Source organism: Enhydra lutris, unplaced genomic scaffold (assembly GCF_002288905.1).
Source record: "Enhydra lutris kenyoni isolate GAN:26980312 unplaced genomic scaffold, ASM228890v2 scaffoldscaffold12, whole genome shotgun sequence".
Taxonomy (NCBI): Eukaryota; Metazoa; Chordata; class Mammalia; order Carnivora; family Mustelidae; genus Enhydra; species Enhydra lutris.
The window spans coordinates 79256466-79275836 of record NW_019154096.1 but is presented as its reverse complement, the minus strand read 5'-3'; the positions used below and the strand labels follow the sequence as shown (position 1 = coordinate 79275836).

The 19371-nt window shown below is 58.0% G+C and overlaps 1 protein-coding gene across 1 annotated transcript in view; it reads left to right on the top strand.

The window, feature by feature from the left end:
* Window positions 1–19371, top strand: part of LOC111144808 (transcription elongation regulator 1 like) — a 179939-nt gene that overhangs the window by 113903 nt on the left and 46665 nt on the right. Inside the window, exons 5-6 of the mRNA XM_022499294.1 lie at window positions 5497–5588; window positions 8902–8990. Of these exons, the coding sequence (XP_022355002.1) occupies window positions 5497–5588; window positions 8902–8990 (181 nt within the window). The remainder of the gene's footprint in view (window positions 1–5496; window positions 5589–8901; window positions 8991–19371) is intronic.

Below are 19371 nucleotides of genomic sequence, written 5' to 3'. Positions count from 1 at the left end.
GAGGACACCAAGCTCGTGCCCTCCAGTGTCCGTGTTTTAAAGCCCTTTTTTCTAGCAGAGTGAGATCCATGATGCTGCAGACCGGCAGAAAACGAGTTCTCTCTGCAGTGTGTCAGCTCTGGGAATCACTGTCCACGGAAGATGTGGAAGGGCTCAGAAATGGTTTGCCGTTGACGCGAAAATAATCCTCAGTTACAGGGGAGCTCCAGAAGGTACCCGGGGACCAGCCAGCCTCTTCCGGGGAATAGAGAGGTGGGCCAGGACAAAGCAGGTCCTGACATCCCGACCCCTTCACGTGACCCCTTGGGCCCCAGGCCCCCTCCAGCACCTGCTGTCCTGGCCGCCCTGTGCTCCCCCTGCGGAGCAGCCCAAGATCGTCGTCTTGGAGACTCCATAGCCAGCGGCCATCTGTCTTCCTCTCCCGGGAGGCTTTCTGAGAAGGTAGCCGGAGCACAGCGACATCAGCGCTTCGGCCTTCGCTGCTGACGTGGGACTGCTGGCACCCGACCCGGGCTTCTTGGTGAGACAGCTACAGACTCTTTCCCGTGTGTCCCTGTGGACGCTCGGAGCCTGTGGACGCCCCTTCCACGGGGAGCCTCGCTCTGCGTGTCTGGCTACTTTGACTTGTGGCTTCACTGTCCTGGCTGTGTTGGCTCAGGAAGGTGCGAGACCCAGACCATGCAGCCCCTGCTGGGAGGAGGGGACGGGAGCACAAGACCCCCGTGACCACCTGCCTTTGCCGCCTCTGCCCCGGCCACGTCGCCCGCCCCTGAGCCAGCTCTAGGGTGGGGGCCTACCTAGGAACTCACTCCTCCTTCCAGTGGCTGGGCTGGCGGCGAGAACAGGAGGCCGTCTGCTCAGTCCTGCCCTTGCGAAGCTCCTCACCAGCAGGCCTTGGATGGCTGCAGTGACATCAGGGACGCAGGGACAGGACGCGCAGGTCTTCTCGGGGTGTGGCAGGCTCAGATGGAAAAGCGATCGGAGGGGCTGTGGCTCCCTGGCACCCTGGTTCTCAGATTCGCTGGCTCTCAGCCCTCAGGTCTGTGCCTCCTGCTTCCGTCCATCTGTCCGTCAGGGCCCTGGATCAGCAGCTGCTGCGGATTCAGTGCTGGGCAGCCCCGGCTTTCCCAGGGACAGCGTCTCCCTTCCATGCTTTAGTCCCGGAGGCCCCGTCTGAAAACCCATGTGTTTCTCATTTAGAACCGCGTACAACGGGCCTGACTGTGTCATTTTTATTACCTGAGACATAAATTGCATTTTTCTCCTTATTTTATTGTTCAGGGGAGCTCAGTGCCGCTTAACTGACAAACAATTTCTGCCCTCCCTAATGGTCTATTTTGTAACCTGGAAAATGACTCACCTGGCCTGTTTCTCCGTGTAAAATGAGATGATGGTTCCTGCTTTGCTCAAGCGTTGGGGAGATTGTGTCCAGATGGGGCTTGTTCAGAAGGGGGCCGTGTGCGAGGCCGAAAGACCGTTCATTGTTCCCCTTAAGACACCTCTGTTCAAACACGATCCGTTCCCTGTTCCTGGAGGTGAAAATGTCCAAATACGGAAATGGGGTCTCCAGACTGGCAAACCCGGAACACGGGGTTTGTCTGCTAACACTTGCCTGTCCACACAGGCCTGTCGTGCGTGGAGGTCCCTGGGGACAGACACGTGCTTCCGGGCACGGCGTCCCTGCAGTGGGCTGTCCGGGGAGCCCGTCTGGCTGTTAGCCTTCGGCACACTGCGGGCTGAGGCGAGCATGGACGCCGGGTTCAGCGGTGGGGATTTTTTTTGTAAGCCCCTCCTGTCTGGGCCTGGTCTGCCCTGACCAGCGGACCCTGTTGCCTCAGTGTCCCCTTTAACCTCCTGCCACCCTGGGACATCACCGTCAGGGTCACAGGGGAGACATGGTGGATCAGGGGTCCCTTAGCCCCAGAGCAGACACCCCACTTAATTCCAGATCCACTGGAGGACATCCGTTCCAGACGAGCCATCCATCCGAGGTCACTACTGCCTTCAGGGTAGAAACAGTGAATTCTCTCTCTCCTGCCGTCTTCCCTGGGCTTCATCCGTGTCCCAGAGTCGGCCCTTCTCCCCACAGGAACCCTGAAGACTGTCTCACCACCTCCCAAGGTCACTTCTCCTACTTTGGGATGTACCCCACGTAGTTCCCAGATCCAAGAGGTCTTCTAGATCATTTCATTTTATGGATGGGGAGACTGGGACCAGGGGAGCCCAATTTTTACTGAGTTAGGACTAGATGGAACCTAGAATTCTCCATTGCATTAGGAGATACTGATCTATTTCTCCTCTCTTTTTGACACGTCACATATTTTTGTCTGCAGTTCATGTTAATAATTATAAAAACAATGTTTGAATGTTTTTAAAAAAATCCTGGCATTTGTCCCCCTGAAGCAATCATTGCTGAGTGGAGGGTCCAGGTCCCGCCAGATCTGCTGCCCTGCTGTGTGCCCGGGAGCCGTCCGTCGGTGGCCCGATGCCCTGATTTCTTCAAAGGCCTGAGTTATGGCCCCTTGTGTGCCTTCCCAGGGCTGTTGCTGTGTCCTGGCCTCAGGTCGCCCCAACGGACTCGGGGGAAGAGCCAGCTAACTGCCCGCATCACCTTCCTGCGTGTCCCCCGCAGCCCCGGGGCTGGGCCGGCTTGCGCACGAGCCACAGATCAGGGCCTGTCAGGGGACGGATGTGGTGATTTTCAGCAGAGAGGCCTTACCTCCTTCCAGACCTCCCCGTGGACTAAACTTGAGGGAGGCAACTCTCACTTGAGAAGAGGCTGGCGAGCTCGCGGCCTTGCCGTCAGGTCTCTGAACACGGAGTTTTTGGAGTGCATCCCTTACGGGGGCTGTGACCTTCCACGGAGAGCTGCGGACAGACACAGGGTCCGTCGCGGAGGACAGCTCACCCTTCCGGGCTCTCTGCGCGCACGGCCCCTCGAGGTTTGCAGGAAATGCTAACAATGGCTCCAGCTTGGGCTTAGGGCCGGCAGTAAACCGCCCTCTGCAGGAACCACGTCGGTGGAGACCAGGGCCATCCCCGAAGAGTGGGACTCTGGCCCAAGTCCACCTGTTTCTTTCCCTTGGGCCTGCCTTGGCCTGGGTCTCAGCCAGTGGGCTCAGTGCGTCTCTGTTCCTGGGCAGCAGGGGATGCGCATCTGAGTTCATGCCTGGTGACCTAGGAGCTCCTTCGACGCTGTCCTCTGTGGGCCTGGCAGGGCCAGGGCCTCCAGAACCACTTCTCCAATGTCTCCTGGGCACCGTAGAGCACAGTGGTGGGTGGTGGGATCTAGGGGCCATGGGCTGAAGCCAAGACAGGGATCCCTGGGGTCTGGCGTCTCGTCACCAGCCCGAGCCCCTCGGATGGGTCAAGTGAGACGGAGCATTCTAGAAGTCTGCCCGTTTTCCAGTGAAATTGCCGACACTCATCCTATGGCCAGTTCCACGGGAAGCAGAAGGTGTTATTGTTGAGGTTGCTAGATGGTTGGGTCCTGAGTCTTCACGACATAAAGGGTGTCCACGGAGTAAAGAAGGGGAGTGGGCAGCCCGGGAGGAAGCATGGACACACGCGACTTGGACGTTGACGCTGGTGAATCAGGCATCTTGAGGACAAGGAGCCCCCACATGTAGCATAAGATGTTGACAGAGTGGTCCCAGGATTTCAAACCGAAACATGCGCTCTCCTCGGACACCGGGTAAACCGAGTCAGGCTTTTCTTCCCCTCGGCTTTCCCAGCCCATGCCTCACTTTCTGCCGTGTTTTGTACCTTGAGCTCCTCCCTGCACACGGACGTGCAGCCCATGCTGTGGGGCTGCGGCTGCGGGTTGGCGCCGCAGCTCCACGTGGGGCCGCACAGGGCCAGGCACCCAGACTCCCTGACGGCTGCACCAGGATGGAAGGTGGCTTTGGGGAGGAGTCCCTACAGGTTCTGGAGAGGTTAGCCCATCCTGGGGCTCTGCTTGTCCCCATGAATGGTGATAAAGTGTCACCACCGCCCTGAGGTTAGAATTTTGATGGCTCAGGTTTGGTTCGACAGTTCATTGAAAGTTGACTGTTCCCTCCCCAGGGCTGATCTGGACATGGACCTGGATTTGCCAGGCTCTGAGCCGTGTGTCCTGGAGGTGGTCATGGCTGCCATGGGGCCTGGAGGTCAGCGCTGACCCACCTCTGCGCTCTGGGACTGGCTGCCCCGTCGGCTGGACCCAGCTCTGCAGCTGTGAGGGTGCCAGGTGCAGACGCCCACTGTGGACAGATGATGGGGTGCGGTGCGGGGTGCCGGCATGTGTGGCCCCTTCCCGAAGCCTCCTTGCCGGGATAGGTGGTCGAGGAGTCCATGTTTGCGGCGGGCTAAGGAAGGTGGGATGAGGGGCAGGGGGCTCCTTTGGCCGCCAAGTCTGCCCTTCCCCGGCTCCGCCTGGAGAGCACAGACCTCGAGGCACCTTCCCTGTGCCTGCCTTGTGTGTGTGCGTGTGTGTGCGTGTGCATGTGTGTGTGCGTGTGCCTGCCTTGTGTGTGCATGTGCGCGCACGTGCGTGTGTGCCTGCCTTGTGAGTGTGTGCACGCGTGTGTCTGTGCGTGTGCGCATGCCTGCCTTGTGTGCGCGTGTATGCGTGTGTGTGCGTATGTGTGTGTGCATGTGTAAAGCAGTGTCTTCCTGCCCCTTCCTGTCTTCCCCAGGGAAGGATCCGTGCGGGACCGACAGCAGCTCCCGGTAGGCAGCCCCTCTTTCCAAGGGCCCTGACCTTCAAGTCTCGTCCAGACAGGATGTGTTTGTTAGGTTGGGGTATGGGTCGATGGTTTGGGATTTTTTGCTTTAACTCTTCGTATTAAAATGCTGGTTCATTGTGCTGTGTCTCGCCGCACCTGTTTATGGCTTGCAAACGTCTGGGGGCTGTGTGGACAGTTTGGAATAAGAGGAAGCCTGATCTTTTTCTGTAGGCAGAAGCTACATTTTTGCCATTTCACCCTTCCTTTCCCAAACAACTGCTTTGCAAAGGGTCATGTGGGTCGGCCCATGGCGAAGCCAGCACCCACGTTAGTGATAGGTGCACAGCAGTAACTGGGGGTCTGCCTGGCGTGGACCCCACCCATACCTCTGTCAGGATGGGGACCAAAGGTGGCCGGTTGTGGCCACCAACCACCAAGGCCAAGAAAGCCTGGCTCTTCTGTCCCACGTTGGCCCTTGGCCCTTGTCAAGGAGCCTTTCTGTGTGGGAACTTGTGGCCGTCCATCCAAACCCCACGGCCCGGTCCTCCGGCTGTGGCCAGCAGCACTGTGGCTGCTGCCCGGGCTCAGAAGGCATTGCCAGAGGAGCTCAGTGTCCTGGGAGGGGCTCAGTCATAAGACCATGGTCAAAGCCAGAGACCACACAGCCTCTCAGTGGGATGTGCAGCGTGGGCTGCCACATTGAATTTTCAAGGCCACTTTCTGTCCTTGTTTAGTTTTCCAAAGGGACGTGACAAATGGGATGCTAACGACAGTTGTTTTGGTCCAACAGACAGAAGCAGAGAGCACAGCCGAGCACCCGGCCCCCCCGCCCTCATGCTGCACACCGAGAGGAGGAGCCCGGCCGGGCCCAGGGAAGAGAAGGTGGGTATGTGGGCTCCCCTGGCGTTTCACGGACGTGCAGCCGGGTGAGGGGCACTCAGAGCCGGGACTCCCCGCCCTGCACGTGTTTTCCCACCTGTCTCCGGGGGGATTAGGGGAGGGATGCTCTATGACACGGAGCCAAATCGGACAGGACAGTTCAGAGCATGGCAGAGGGGCGGGGGTCCGAGGGCTTTGGGAACAGCCGTCTGGCCTTCCCGGTGGGTCCTGTTCCAGGGCTTGCCAGGCGGGCTCCGTGTGGAGGAGTTGGTGCTGACCTGGCTTCCCACGGGTGCTGTCCCCACACTTCAGACAGGGCGGGGCGCCAGGCTGCGGGGACACAGACGCCACCGAGGCAAGGCCAGAGCCCGTGTTTGGATTATTTTAGCTGTGTGTGGACCTCCCCCAGCCCCACACCTTTGTGTTTTCTCCTCTCATTCTAGTCAGAGGCTTCTCTTGGCCTTTCTGCCAAATGGCATTTTAGGATTGACCATGAGTGCGTCCGGCGCGTTTACCTTCCATGAACGACCCAAGGGATTAGCTTTTATTGCTACGTTTGAAAATCACAAATGGCACTTAATTTGCTCTGATCTCGAGCATCCTGGAGGCCCGTGGTCCGCCTCCAAGCCTTGTTCACGTTCACTCGAAACTCCTTCCAGCGGGTCCGTCTGTGCTGCGGGTGTGAACGTCCCATTCCCGCCAGCCTTCCCACCGTGCCCCTGCGGGACCTCCCCGGCTCCGTCCCTGGCCTTCATGCCCTCCCCGTCCTTAGCGCCAGTGTCCGGGCGTAAATGGGTCACACGGTGTTAGCGCACATTGAACTTCTGCTCCTGGACGTAGGATTTCTCTGTGAGAGATGAACACTCGTGCCAGAATTCCATATTTATTAAACAAATATCCTTCCTGGTGCCTTAACTACTTTCTTTATCCCTGGGCTCCGCGTCTCTAATTCACTTTTATCACTTTAGTGCGGAAAGGGAGTTTTATGCCATTTTTATCACCAACAGGAAATCATGAGCGGCGAGTGCCACATGAAGACCTTGGTAATTAGCGGGAGAGAATCTGAGCCTTGCCAAATGTAAATGTTCATCCCCACCACAAATCACGCCCCCGCCAGATCTGCATGAGTGATTAGCCGGGGTAACCCACGGCTCAGAGGCCCTCGTTGGGTTTCCAGTGTTCAATTAGCTTCATAATGAAAACCTCCCTTCGTTTTTCTAATTGGATTAGTAGTATAAACTCCGTTCTCCATATATTTTTTTTAACACCACTTTCCGAGTCTTCCTTGTTATGTTCATTATTTATCCTGACCTTTTTTCCCTCACAGGAAGGAAAGACACCTTCTAGGACCCAAAAATTCTAGAAGAAATTATTTTTAAACTTAGGGCTAATTATATAAATTAAAAATCATTTATTCTGTGTCATTATCTGTGGCAGTGAATGGAGAACAACAGGCAGAGCCAGTGAAAGGCCCGGGGTGCTCACGCCTGAGTGGGATGGCCCCTCACTTCCCCGGTGTCGCCTGTCCGGGGGGGGGAGCAGTGCCCTGTCCAATCCGTCCTCAGCCGACACCTCGCGGGGTCTTTTCCGGAGGCGTGTTGTCAGCTCAGGACTCCTGTCCTTCCTCTCGGCCGGCTCTGCTCTTCTGGCCACTCCCGCCTGACTACGGGGCCCTTCTGAGTTCCTGTCTCATGGCTGGGCAGGGGTTGGGGGTGATGGCCCCGCCAAGTGCCACGTTCCCGGCGTGGGGCTGTGTTCGCCTGGGCTCTCAGACCCTCGGCGTTCTTGGAGCGTTTTGTCTGACTCTCATGTTGTCAGTGTTCCGTAGTTGAGCATTTGCCTTTCCAGCTCGTGTGTTTGCGCGGAGGCTGACGCGGTGGGTGCTGGCGGGGGTGCTCGAGGGCACACACGGGCTTCTGTGCACGTGGCCTTCTCGCTGGCGGGCCCCATGGCAGGTGCTCCCACGGCGGCCCCGTTCAGCCTCCTGGTCGAGACCATTCAAACACATGGTTAATCACCTCCTCACCCACAGTGTCCCTTAAAGTCCCAGCTTGAGCCGTGCTGGAAAGCAAGATGGCATCCTTTTCCCTTCTTTCTTTTATTCGAGGAATCAAGAGATTTAATGGCACCTGAAATTCTCAGCCAAGAGCCCTTACATTGCTTTGAATAACATCCTTAGTGTTTTTTCATCTCACCCGATTGTTTGAGAGAAGGAGAACCCAGTACTGTGTTATTATGAGATCGAAACTGTAGGAACAGCTGGGAAAGGAAAACACGTCACCCCCACACTGCGAGCATTTGCTGAGCTCGCTGAGACCCCCCGCCTCTCCTTAACCGCTCTAGAGTCGAGGGGACACTTTTCCGACGATTCCTCCTCAGGGCCTTCCGGTCTGCCTGCGGGAACTCGGATGGGTTTTCCCTCCGTCTGGCAGAGAGCCGGCGCTCCAACCGCAGGAAGGCCGCTAAATCGGTTAATCCAAACCCTCGGTCTGCATTTACGTCCCCTAGTTTCTGTCCTCAAGCAGTTTTCATCTGTCTGCAAACTGTGTCCATAATGAATGATGAGCAACGGTCCTGGCCACGTTTTGTCTTGTTTACCTGTTTAGTAGTAGAGAATAAATCTTCATTTTCTTCTAGGTGGTGTCGCGTTCAAACATTCCTTATTCTCTCAACAGAGATAGAGTGATTTCCAAACCAACTCTGCCTCCGCGTACCGTGTCCTGCCCCGAACGCGGTCCCCGGCTAGATGCACAGAGGGCAGCCAGCCTCACACGATGCTGCAAGGAAGCAGGCTTGTGTCCTCCTGCCTTCACGGGCCCGGGATGAGCCAGCCCCAGTGGCACCCGGGACCCCTTGCTGCGTCAGGGTCCCTACCACAGTGCACGGTTTCGGATCCCCTGGACCCCAGCTTCTGAGTCAGCCCATTTCTGGAGCTGAATCCCACGTGATTTTTTTTTTAACCCACGAGGTGGGAAGGGATCCAGAAGCATTCTCTCGGCTCATGCCCATCTCTGTGTCTGCGAAAGCACTGGTTTAGCCAATTTTGGGTAATTAGGGAGATGCCTTTGCCTGAGCTCCTCAGCACGGTCTGTTGTGCCTTAAATTCTACATTCTCAGCATAATTGCCCTGTCCCATTTGCTTGCTGTACCGAGCAGGTCATTATCGAGTGGGGACGTAGGCAGGTCTGTGTGCAGGAGACTTGTTACTCTTCCCCTGGTTGCCTAGTTGAAGATGAGTGTTTAAATTAAAAAACAAAAAAACAAAACAAAACAAAAACAAAAAAAACCAGTGTTGTCTTTCTCTTTCTGTTGAAAGGAACCGCCATCGATGCTAGTCACCAGAGAGGACAGTGCAGCTGAAGGAAACAGACCCGTGGCCTCCGCTCCAGTGCCCGGTTCCCCCTGGTAAGATGCCCCGAGACCTGAGAGCAAGGACAGGTAGCCTCGTCTACACCCGGTGCCTGCTCGCTGGCACCAATGAGAGAACGTACGTTCCTTCGGTGATAATACAGTGATTTAAAAAATTAGTTTGCAGCTCATGGCAGCTCCAGCCCCACACCGTTGTGACGTTCTGCAGGAAGAAAGTAGCATCTAAGTGATACGTTACCCTGCTCCATACGCTTGCGAACCTGTATCCAGATAATAAGCTATTGCATTTATATCAGTGAAAGACCGTGTCTGAAGAAAACACAGCACGCATTAGGCTTCAAAGGGCTTTTCTTCCCTCTCCTCTAAGAATATAGTACCTGAATGGCTGTTAATTAAAGATGTGTCTGGCTCTCTCCGGCTGCCCTGGGAGGATTCCTGATCTTTGAGTACGCTGTGCTCGAAAGACCCTCCACGAGGGAGCCACTGTCTTTGGTTTTTAAAAATGTCCTTTTATAATGGAATAATTTGGAAGCAGAATAAAAAGGTTATTATAATAAAAATTAGTTCTGAAACCCGAAGATGAAAGGGTAGAACAGAGCTGGAAGGGACAGCTAATTCGGACAACAGAGACCGCGCCTGGGCGTCTGCATCAGGTGCGTCTGCGTAGGAACCTGGTGGGACATCAGCCTCACACGGTGTCCCTGGTGACCGGCAATGCGGGAAGAGCACGCTGGGCATCTGCCGGGCCCCGTGGCTCGACCCTGAGCACCTGCTTGCTGTGCTAAGTCATGTTCTTCGCCGGCGAGACAGGGCACGTGCTCCTTCCCCGCGCGGCCAGCCCTGGCGCATCCCCCCCAGCCACGCCCCATCTTCAGCTGAACCCGCTGTTGGTGCAGGCCCTTCTTTGGCTAACAGTTCACACCCAGCTCTCCGGTCGTCCCAACACTTAGGGAGTGTCCTACAATTCAGTTGTGATACCGATGCAGAGTGGTCTGGACCCAGGAGCTAAGGGCTCCGTCCCTCAATGGTGCCCTTGCTTCAGACCCGAATGCAAATGGGGCACGGGCGACCTGCACACGGCCCGGCTGACCACCAATGTGGGGCTTCCTACACCTCCCTCTGGGTGTGAGGTTTTGCTCGGACGACTCACAGAGCTCAGGGGAAGGGTTTCCTCGTGGTTGCGGTTTTACGAGGAAGGTTACAGCTCAATGGAGGAGACCAGCGCTTGAGCTATGTGGGGAGGTCCGCGACCTTCCGTGCCCCCGAGAGTAGCACCCCAGACATGGGTGCTCACGCACCCCGGTATTTATGGACGTGGCATCACAAAGGCATGGCTCCTTGGATCACTGGGCAAATGGAGTGAAGACCACAAATGCATTTTCTGTGATGCCATGAGCGCTGCCCAGGGCTTCCGTAACCAGACTCCCCGGTGTGTGTCCAGGGTAGTTGCACTTTCCACGTCCTGCTGAGGGGGCGGGGCAAATTCAGCGCAGGGGAGTGGGGCTTGGAGGATTATGATTCCGTGGAAAACGTGACCTTGAGCAGTGGAGGTCTCTAACTGTGAAGCCACGGTGCTCTTTCCTCTGTAATACTGCGTGAGAGCGCAGAAGGCTAATCGGACCAGAGCAGTCCTGCGGTCCCTCCTGTCGCTCCCTGCAGCGGGGGGCCTTTGTCTGTAAACTGTGAACCAGCCTGTGCCCTTCCTGGGCCTCCGAGGCGGGCCGCAGCCGGCTGTGGAGCCTGAAGTCCGGCGTCCTCTCGATGACTCACCAGCAGGATGGGGACAGCGGCCCTGGGCAGGCCGGCCAGGCGCAGGCAGGGTCACCGTTCTGCAGGATATCACAGGCCCGCAGGGGCGCAGACAGCTTCCACGATGCGAGGTGGTGCTTTCTGGGTGGGAGTCAGGTGTGCTGGCTGGAACCCACCTGTCCCTTCCCCGAGGCTGATGAGAGGCTGCCCGGGCCGCTCTCTGTTCCTCCGTCCGTGCTTTTCCGACCCGGCACCCTTGAAGGAGAGCGTTCTGGCCTTGTTGAGCGGCTGTTCCACTAAGGGCCGGAATGTGGACAGACGCCCTTCCCCGACACCTTCAAGCCTGGCTTTGCAGGTCCCCTGAACGCGGAGGAGGGACCTTTGACCTCGCGGGGGAGCGGCCCCCACTCCCTTGCTCGGCAGCTGGGAGGCGGCTTCACGTGCAGCTCTGACATCCTCATCAGCCTTGGCGTCGCACGCGTGGGAGCCTGGCCCCAGCGCTCCGCGCGGACCCCCAGTCTGCCGTCGGGAAGGGCCCTGCCTGGGGCGCTGTGCCTGCTTCCCATGCGCAAACCGGTCCCGACAGCCCTGTTCTGCGGGTTTGCTCTGGGCCGTCTTTCTTCCGGGCCATTGGTTCTCGGGAAGTCGGAGGACAGAGGGACCCACGGCAGGTGCAGGGCCCTGGGTCTGTCCCCTGTCACCCTCACCAGCCACTTGTGCATCAGGGCGTCTGAGTGAGCCAATGGCATGTTGACGAATCCGTCATCCAGACAGCGACTTTTCCGGGAACACGCCTGTGCCTCTCATTCACAGGGCTTGATGCTGAGGTGTTCCATGGGGAGGCGGGGTGGGGGACGGAGGGATGTGACTGGGTCCCTTGGAGGTGAGCAGGGAATGCAGGCATGTCCACGGGTGTGACCGGGTGGCCGTGGGCTGGGCGCCAGCTCCCAGGAGCTCTTGTGTTTTCACTGAGTCTCCTTACACGTCACCGTCCAACACTAGGCCCCCCCTCAAGTCTGGGGGAATCTGGTCCTTGCTCTTCCCCAAAGTCACGCCTTCTCCACGGTGGCCCTGTCGGTCAGTCAGGCCCCGTTCCTGTCCCCAGGAGCAGACCCTCCTCCAGAGGAAACTGTGAGGGCTCAGGTCAAGAGCCAGGAGCGAGACATCACCTGTGAACCTGAGCCTTGACCTCAGACCAACATTCTCCAGAGAAAACTTTGGATTTCTAGAAGATTCTAGAGGTTTCAGGATAGGTGGGGCAGGCCACATAGGCTGGGAAAGGACCACTCTTGACCACCACAGAGCTCCGTGGGGGCTGCTGGCATCACATAAGGAAGTAAGAGGTTTTGGAATCTACTCAGAACATGTAAAATGGAAAAAAAAATGGGAATCAAAACATTCTTTTTTCTTTTTGTTAAAGATTTTATTTATTCATTTGAGACAGAGAGAGGGAGAAAGAGGGCATGAACCGGGGGGTGAGGCAGAGGGAGAAGCAGCCTCCTCACTGAGCAGGGAGCCTGATGTGGGGCTCGGTCCCAGGACCCTGATGCTTTATGGGCTGAGCCAGTCAGGCGCCCCTAAAATGGAAATCAAAATATTCTTACTCTGCTAACGTTTTCACTGTGCTCACATTTTTACCAAATTGGAGCTGAGCCGTTGAATGTGCGGGAGGACGGCAGGGTCAGCTAAGACCCAAAATCACTCTAACGTAGTGGGAAAGCAGAAACTTGCTGTGAAAGGTTGGAAGTTCTGCTCCTTGGGGACCCAGCGAAAGCTTTGCAGGCGAGACCGGGGAAGGCAGTCCTGCTCGTGGCTCCGTGGGAGGCCGGTGAGTGTGAGTGGAGCGCCGCCAACGAGTGGCTTCCGTGATCATTTCCAATCGTGCGGCCAAGACACATGGCCCGATGTACAGCCTTCTTCAAAGTACCTGCATCACACGAAGACCTTAGAGATGCCAGGCCAGTGCCGGGACGCCCGGTGGACACGGGTAAGGAGCCAACCCGCATTCTTCCCGCCTGTGCCAGCCGAACCACGGACATGGCTTCGGAGCCCAAAACGGTGTCTTCAGCCAGTCTGTGACTCAGAAGCTCACGGAGACCAGTGCCACCAGGAGGGCCTCAGGATGCCATAATCTGACATGTGAAATTTGCAGGAGAAACAAGAAAATGAAGACTATGTATGAACTTTCATAGAAAGTGACGTCTTATCTGCCTCAACATGGAAGAAGAAGCCGGAGGGAGAGACGTGATGTCATCCGAGCCCGTCTTCCGGGTCTGCTCCTGTCTTCCGTGTGGCCGTTCCGGAGGAGCACTGTTCCGTCTCTTGCGGATCTCTGTGTATCCATTTCTCGGGCTCACCTTCCTCCTTCTTTATAATTTGGCTTTTGACCCACAGGCCATTCAGGAACAACTCAGCCACTCTCTAACTGGAGGGTCATGAAAATGTTCTCCTTGGAACCGTTGAAGACACGAAGAAAACTGAAAACTGTTGAAGTGTAAAGTTCATGAGCTTTGGCTCAATCGACAATCAGTGCTGGTGCCAATCAGTAACATGTTACAATTCTTTACAAGACTATGGATTTACAAGTAATTCTCTATTTTTGTAAAATTTTAAAAAATGAACATTGTTTTGAAATAAGACCATTTTTCATGAAGTCAAGATTAATGTAGCGAGTTTTATGTCTGTGATTCCTGCATAGCAAACCCCGGACTCCTTCTCCCAGCAGCTTAGAAGGAGATGAGGGCCTGCTCGGGGCCGACCAGAGCTGGAGGCACCGGCAGGAAGCTGACTCTGCCAGCCAGCGGGTGCCACCTCCCAGCGAGGCCCACTCGTGCAGCTGCCGTGAGGAAGGACGCAGTTTGGCCGGAGTGCGTGGGACGCTGCCCAAGTGGCTATGGCTGGCGTGGGAGTCCCAGTGTGGCCACGGAGAAGCTGGCGGCGGGTGTAACCTTCTCCCTGGGAGCAGGAGGGCCTTCTCTGGACAGGAGCCTAGAGGCACGACGCCCGGGTGCACGCCTTGCTCACCCCGACTGTGTGATCACAGCATGCTTGTCATTCTGACTTTATTCGCTATCTTAGCCCCAACTGACGGCATCTTTTTATTCAGTTGTAACTACCCATTCGCTGAATGTGATGTTTTAATAGCAGGTTCTCTGGGTTTTTCTAAATCCTGGTAGTGGACACGTTTGGCTTGTTCTTGGGTGAAGTTGGTAGAACTTTCCCAGAAAGGAAATTCCCCAGAGCATCGTCGGTGTGGATGACGTTTGACGAGAACAAGGTTATCAGAAAGCGCCGTGACGAGGATGCTGGGCTGTCCCCCTGCGGGACATGTGCTCTCCTTGCGTGAGGTCATGGTGGCGGAACCCGGACCCCACAGCCATCCCTGCCTCGCGCACTCACCGCTGAAGTGAAGCCAAATGTCACTGTGTCCCCTTAGCATCGTCGAGTCTCTTGTTCTGTCGACGAAGGGACGGGTGACACGTGATGCTAGGGAGGGGATTCCGATGTTTGGTGAAATGTCAGCCCGGCTTGGGGAAGGCCAACGAGGGGTGTGTGAGGAGGAGGCCATTTCCACCCACAGTGAGCTCCTGGGCGAGCAGCCCCTGGGACAGGGTGAAGTGTCGTCCCCACACAGCTCCCCGCTCGCTTGCAGGAATCCCCGGGCCTTGCTTTCAGGCCGAGGTGGTAATGGGGTGTGAGGAGCTGCTGTGGGCCCCTGGCCTGCATCCTGCGACCGGGAAGGGACACGACGTCCAGGACCTGGTGCAGGGAGCAGGCCCTGTGTCGCCGACACCGTGACTCCGGATGGGAGCCCAGCTCTGCGCCCAGCTGCAGGACGCCTTCCTGCTGCTCGTTTGAAAACGGGAAAGACATGGACGCGCAGGAAACGAAGGCGGAGGGAGAGACGCTGTCCGGGGTCCGGACGGAGTGTGCTGGTGACTGCTCAGAGCGGGGACAGGCACACACGGCTCATGGACCCTCATCAGCCAAAACACCCTTCCCGGGCGCCGCAGGGAGGACACAGCCCAGAAGCTGCCGCCGGCCTTCCCCACTGCTCTGTCCTCTCGTCCCCTGAGCAGCCTTCCCTCTGGGGGAGGGGCGGGGGCCCCTTTCTCCCAGCAACACTGGATGCCCGGTGCCGAGATGCCCTGTCGGTTGTCTGGGCCGTGGGCCCTCAACATCCCGACCTCTCCCCCGGGTGGCACCCACACGTCCAGCGTCTGGACCATCTCTTGTCTGGAATGACACTGTGAGGCCACAGCCTGACGGGTCTTCCTGGGGGATGGCAAAGCCACCACGTCCGGGCACTGACTGGACATGAGTGTGTCCCCTCCATGACAAGTCATGGCTGTGGGCAGTTGTGGCCTCGTCCGGAGGAGCAGACATCACCTGGATGTCCACGCGCCCTTCCATGAACCAGTGCTGTCGGGTGGGCGTGGCGGCCCGGGGTGGCCGGGGCAGAGAGCGGGCCGAGGAGGGCAGACGGCAGCACCTCCTGGGTCTCCTGGGCTCTCAGGACTCCACGCACGACCTCACGCCCGCCACCCCCCGCTGCGGGTCTTCCCGCACCGAGCCGTCTGCGGCACCAGCTGGCTGTCCTCCAGGCTACCTCAGTTAGACCCTGTCTGCCTGGAGACGGCTCAGACCCCTGGTCTGCCTGGAGACGGCTCAGAGCCCGCACGCAGGTCAGGGGCTCGGTCCCCGAGACCGCCCCCTCCCCAGTGCGGACCCCAGTGTCCAGTCCAGGCTGTCCCCTCTGCTGGTGTTGACTGGCTGTGCATCAGAGATCCCCATGACCCCTCCTCCTGTGGATTAGTTCGCTAGAGCGGCTCGTGGAACTCGGGAAACTCTGTATGTACTAGATTTCCGGTTCGTTGTAGAAGGGAACAACCCGGGAACGGCTGGTGGGGGAAGTGCAGGGGCGAGGTGTGTGTGGGGGGCGCGAGGATCTTCAAGGTCCTCTCCCGGGGGCCACCCCTGCCAGCTCCATGGGGTCACCAACAAAGAAGGCCTCTGGTCCCCCTCCTTTTGGGTTTTCGTGGAGGCTTCACCATGTAGGCGTGATTGACTAAGTCATTGGCCGTTGGTGACCCCCTTCCGTCCCAAGAGGTGCGAGGGTGGGGGGGGTCGAACATTCCAACCCTCTAGTCACAGGGCAGGTTCTCCTGGCCACCTGCCCCCATCCCTGTGGGCTGTCCCCAAGTCACCTCTTTGGCATAAAGGGCTTGTGATGCGACTAAGAAGAGACCCATCTCTCTGCTCTCATGTCTTAGGCGATCCCAAGGATTTTAGGAGTGCTGTGCCAGAAACAGTGACAAGACCAAATATGTATTTCTTACTGCAGATCACACTCTCACAGGACGGAAGGCAGGAGGGAGGTTCTTACCTTCTCCTCCGTAACTCTGTGCCCCCTTACCCAGCCCGCCCCGTGCATCAGCCAGAGCTCCTGTGTGCTGCTGGGCCAGCCTTTCCTGAGCAGAGAAGGGGTGAGGACGGGGAGGGAAGAGCAAAGGGCACCCAGACCCTGCCTTTCTGTCCAGGGCCGTAAGCCCTAGGGGGAGACCCAGGGGACGTCAGGCTCTGTCCCCTCAGGACAGTCCTCCTGGGTCAGGCAGGTGGGGGGAACAAATCAGGTGGAGAGAGGAAAGGACCCAGTGGGAATCTTTGGATACTCCTAGAGCTACAATGTGGCCCTGGGGGTCTGCTGTCCTCAGGTGCCCCTGGCACCCCTGGCGCGTCCCATAGCGGCCAGGGCAGCCTCACTAGACAGGATCCAGGTCCTCATCTGTGAGGGCTGCTGAGGGGGGCTTGTTCTGTCCCAGCCTTGAATAACTGTGATGTGCTAATGACATCCTCTGGGACACGGGGACAGTTAAAGAGAAGAGGGAATATGGCAGCTCTCCAGATACTGTGTAGCGTGATTAAAGAAGGCGAATGTATACATATTACTTAAAATGTGCATAAAATGATACATAAAATTAATTTTGCATGTTACAGCTGGTTCCGTCTAGTTGAAACCAACCGTAACAAGTGGACGGGCAGACTTCTCCCCGGGGACCACGCTATTTACCCTGCCACCAGCTCTGTGCCTCCCGTCCACCCGTGTCCCCGTGGCACCGGAACTGGGTTCTTTGTAGCCTGGATGGAAACGTGTGCCATGTTAATTGTCCTCCCTCGGCTTTCTCCCTGGTAATACTCCCCTTCTAAGCACCTAATTAGGTCCTCGCTTCCCCTCTCCGGAGCTGGCTGGGGATTCCTGCCTACACTGTTAGGTTTGGGTGCTGGCCCTTCTGGTGATTCGGATGCGGGAGGGGTGTCCCCGGACTCAGCTCCGGGAGCTTACGGAGCTAGTGTGTCCCCGAAACAGCCGACTGACCCAGGATCGGTGGAGAATTGTGCCAAATATGTCCCCGGTGTGAGTCTCTTCCTAGAGTTAACAGCAGCACGTGGGGCCGGGGGCAGGGTCCCTCGGGAAGTTAGTGGTGCACCCGGGGAAGAAGATCTGGGCCTTGCCGTAGGGCGGCGTGTTTCCGAGTGTGGGGGCCGGGTTTCACTGGGGACAGGGCAGGCGGCAGGAGGGAGGACCGGGCTCAGCAGGCTGGCAGCCCTCAGCAGAGGCGCCTGGTGCTCGAGAGAGCGGACGTCCCCTGGCTGCTCCGGTCTGTGCTGATGTGACGCCTGGTTTTCTCTGGAAACCAAGACCCTGGCAGGAATTCAAGTGGGTCCCACAGGGGCCTCCCCTGCCTCCGTCTCTCCACTAGAGGGGCCAGGACCCTGGGGCCCCTCTCACTAGTCAGCCTGGCCCTGGGGGGCTGTTTCAGCACAGACCCTAATTCCCTGCTGGCCGGGCCCCCTGCAGACCCTTCCGTGGAGGCCTCCTGTCCAGACCCCCACTTCCACCTAGCTGCTGGGCCTTCTAGTCCAGATTCGGGTGCCCAGCCTGTGTGCCCAGACCCCCCTGGCTATAAGCCACCTGTCCAGACTCGCTGCCCCAGTTGACCCGTGAGGCTCAACCACCCAGGCCCACCTGCCCAGACCCATTGGCCTTCCTTGAGCACAGTGTCAGGTCAACGCGAGATTGCTTCGTGGCTGCCGAGGGCCCCGAGTGGGAATGCTCTTGAGCCCCCGGACACTGCATGACAGGACGTGGGCTGCACAACCCGGGAGCAGTGGGATCTCCCCTCATCTTCAGCTTCTTATTCTCAAGTCCACTCCCCTCTGCTGACCAGAACTTTCTCGGGACCCAGCACCCTGCCTGGGTCTTAGGGAGACGAGCGACTTAGCGTCGACCACCTAGGAGGCCAGCTGCTCCATGGTAGGACAGCCTCCCAGAGCCAGGTGGGAGGGCGTGGAGGTGATCTGAGGCTGGGCCCCTTCATGGACCTTGGTCCAGAGCCAGCTCTGCTCTCTCCCCATGCCCACAGCCAGACAGACAGCGCTCCAAGCCACTGGAAACCTGCATTTCCGCGGCCCAGCTGCTTGTGGGATGAATGGGCGTGTCCCAGGACCGTGTCACGTCCACAGAGCCTGGTTAACCACTCCCTTCCCAGTAAATATCTCACATTGTTGGCTGCGTCCCTGCGTGGCCGTAGGAATGGCTGTGCCGTGTTTGGCGGCAGCGGGTCTTGGTTTTGAAGGACCCGGAGAGCAGGTCTTCTAGGGAGGAGGGAGGCGGTGGAGGCACGTGGAGGCAGGTGTCCCTGGTACAGGCATAGCTACTGTCTCACCTGTTGGAAAGCCTCCTGGAACACTTAGTCCTTCCTCCCCTTTGGGGTTTGTCCTGCTCCGTGTCCCAGAGGGAGCAGCGGGAGTGATCTGGATGCCTGTGTGTTAGGAAGGAGGGATGTCTAGGCAGAGGGATCAGGAAAGCGGACAGGGCAGCTGCGGCCAAGACTGGGGGCCCTGGACCATGGATCGCACCCACCCCTTCACCCCAAGTCAGGCAGTTAGGAGCTACAGACAGCCCCAGCAGAGGCGCAGCCTTAGGGAGGGGTCGGAACAGGCTGAGCACATTATCTAAGGACTAAGGACGCGCGGCCATGAGCCCCGGGCCACCGAGCGCGGGATCCGGGCTTGGGTGCACCTGCCTGTGAGGGGAGGGGCGGCAGCAGGACCATAACTGGGGGTCTGGCCCCAAACTGGGAAATGAAGGGAAAAGAACAGAAAGTGGAATAAAGGCTGGGAGGGATTTAGGGAACCATCTGGGACTAGACCCTCGTCCATCAGCCTTTTAAAAATGAGGATGGCAAGACCACGGCTCTGCAGGCTGGGGTGGGGTGTGGGGTGGCACAGAGGCCAAGCCGCACTGTAGGGCAGGTCTCTGCGCCCCCGGACTCCCAGCTGAGTGCTCTCTCCCTCCAGGGCTCTAGAGGAGGGAGCAGGTCAGTCAGTGCCGGGGGTGGGGCTCTGGGGCTGCTGGGGAGCGGTGGGGGCGACATGGTGCCCGGCCGCCAGGGGCCGTGGTCCCCATGAGGTCTGTTAGCTGCAGCAGGTTTGGCGGAAGTCGTTCTCTGCCCCATCAGGTGAGGTCGGGGCTCCTGGGCAGACGCTGTGGTGAGGGGCCGATGGGAACGCAAGGAGCCAGAGTTGCTCTGGAATATTCCGCTCAGGCCAAGTGCCGTCAGACACCACAGACGAGCCTGCCGCTGGCAGCTTCGGACCTGCAGTC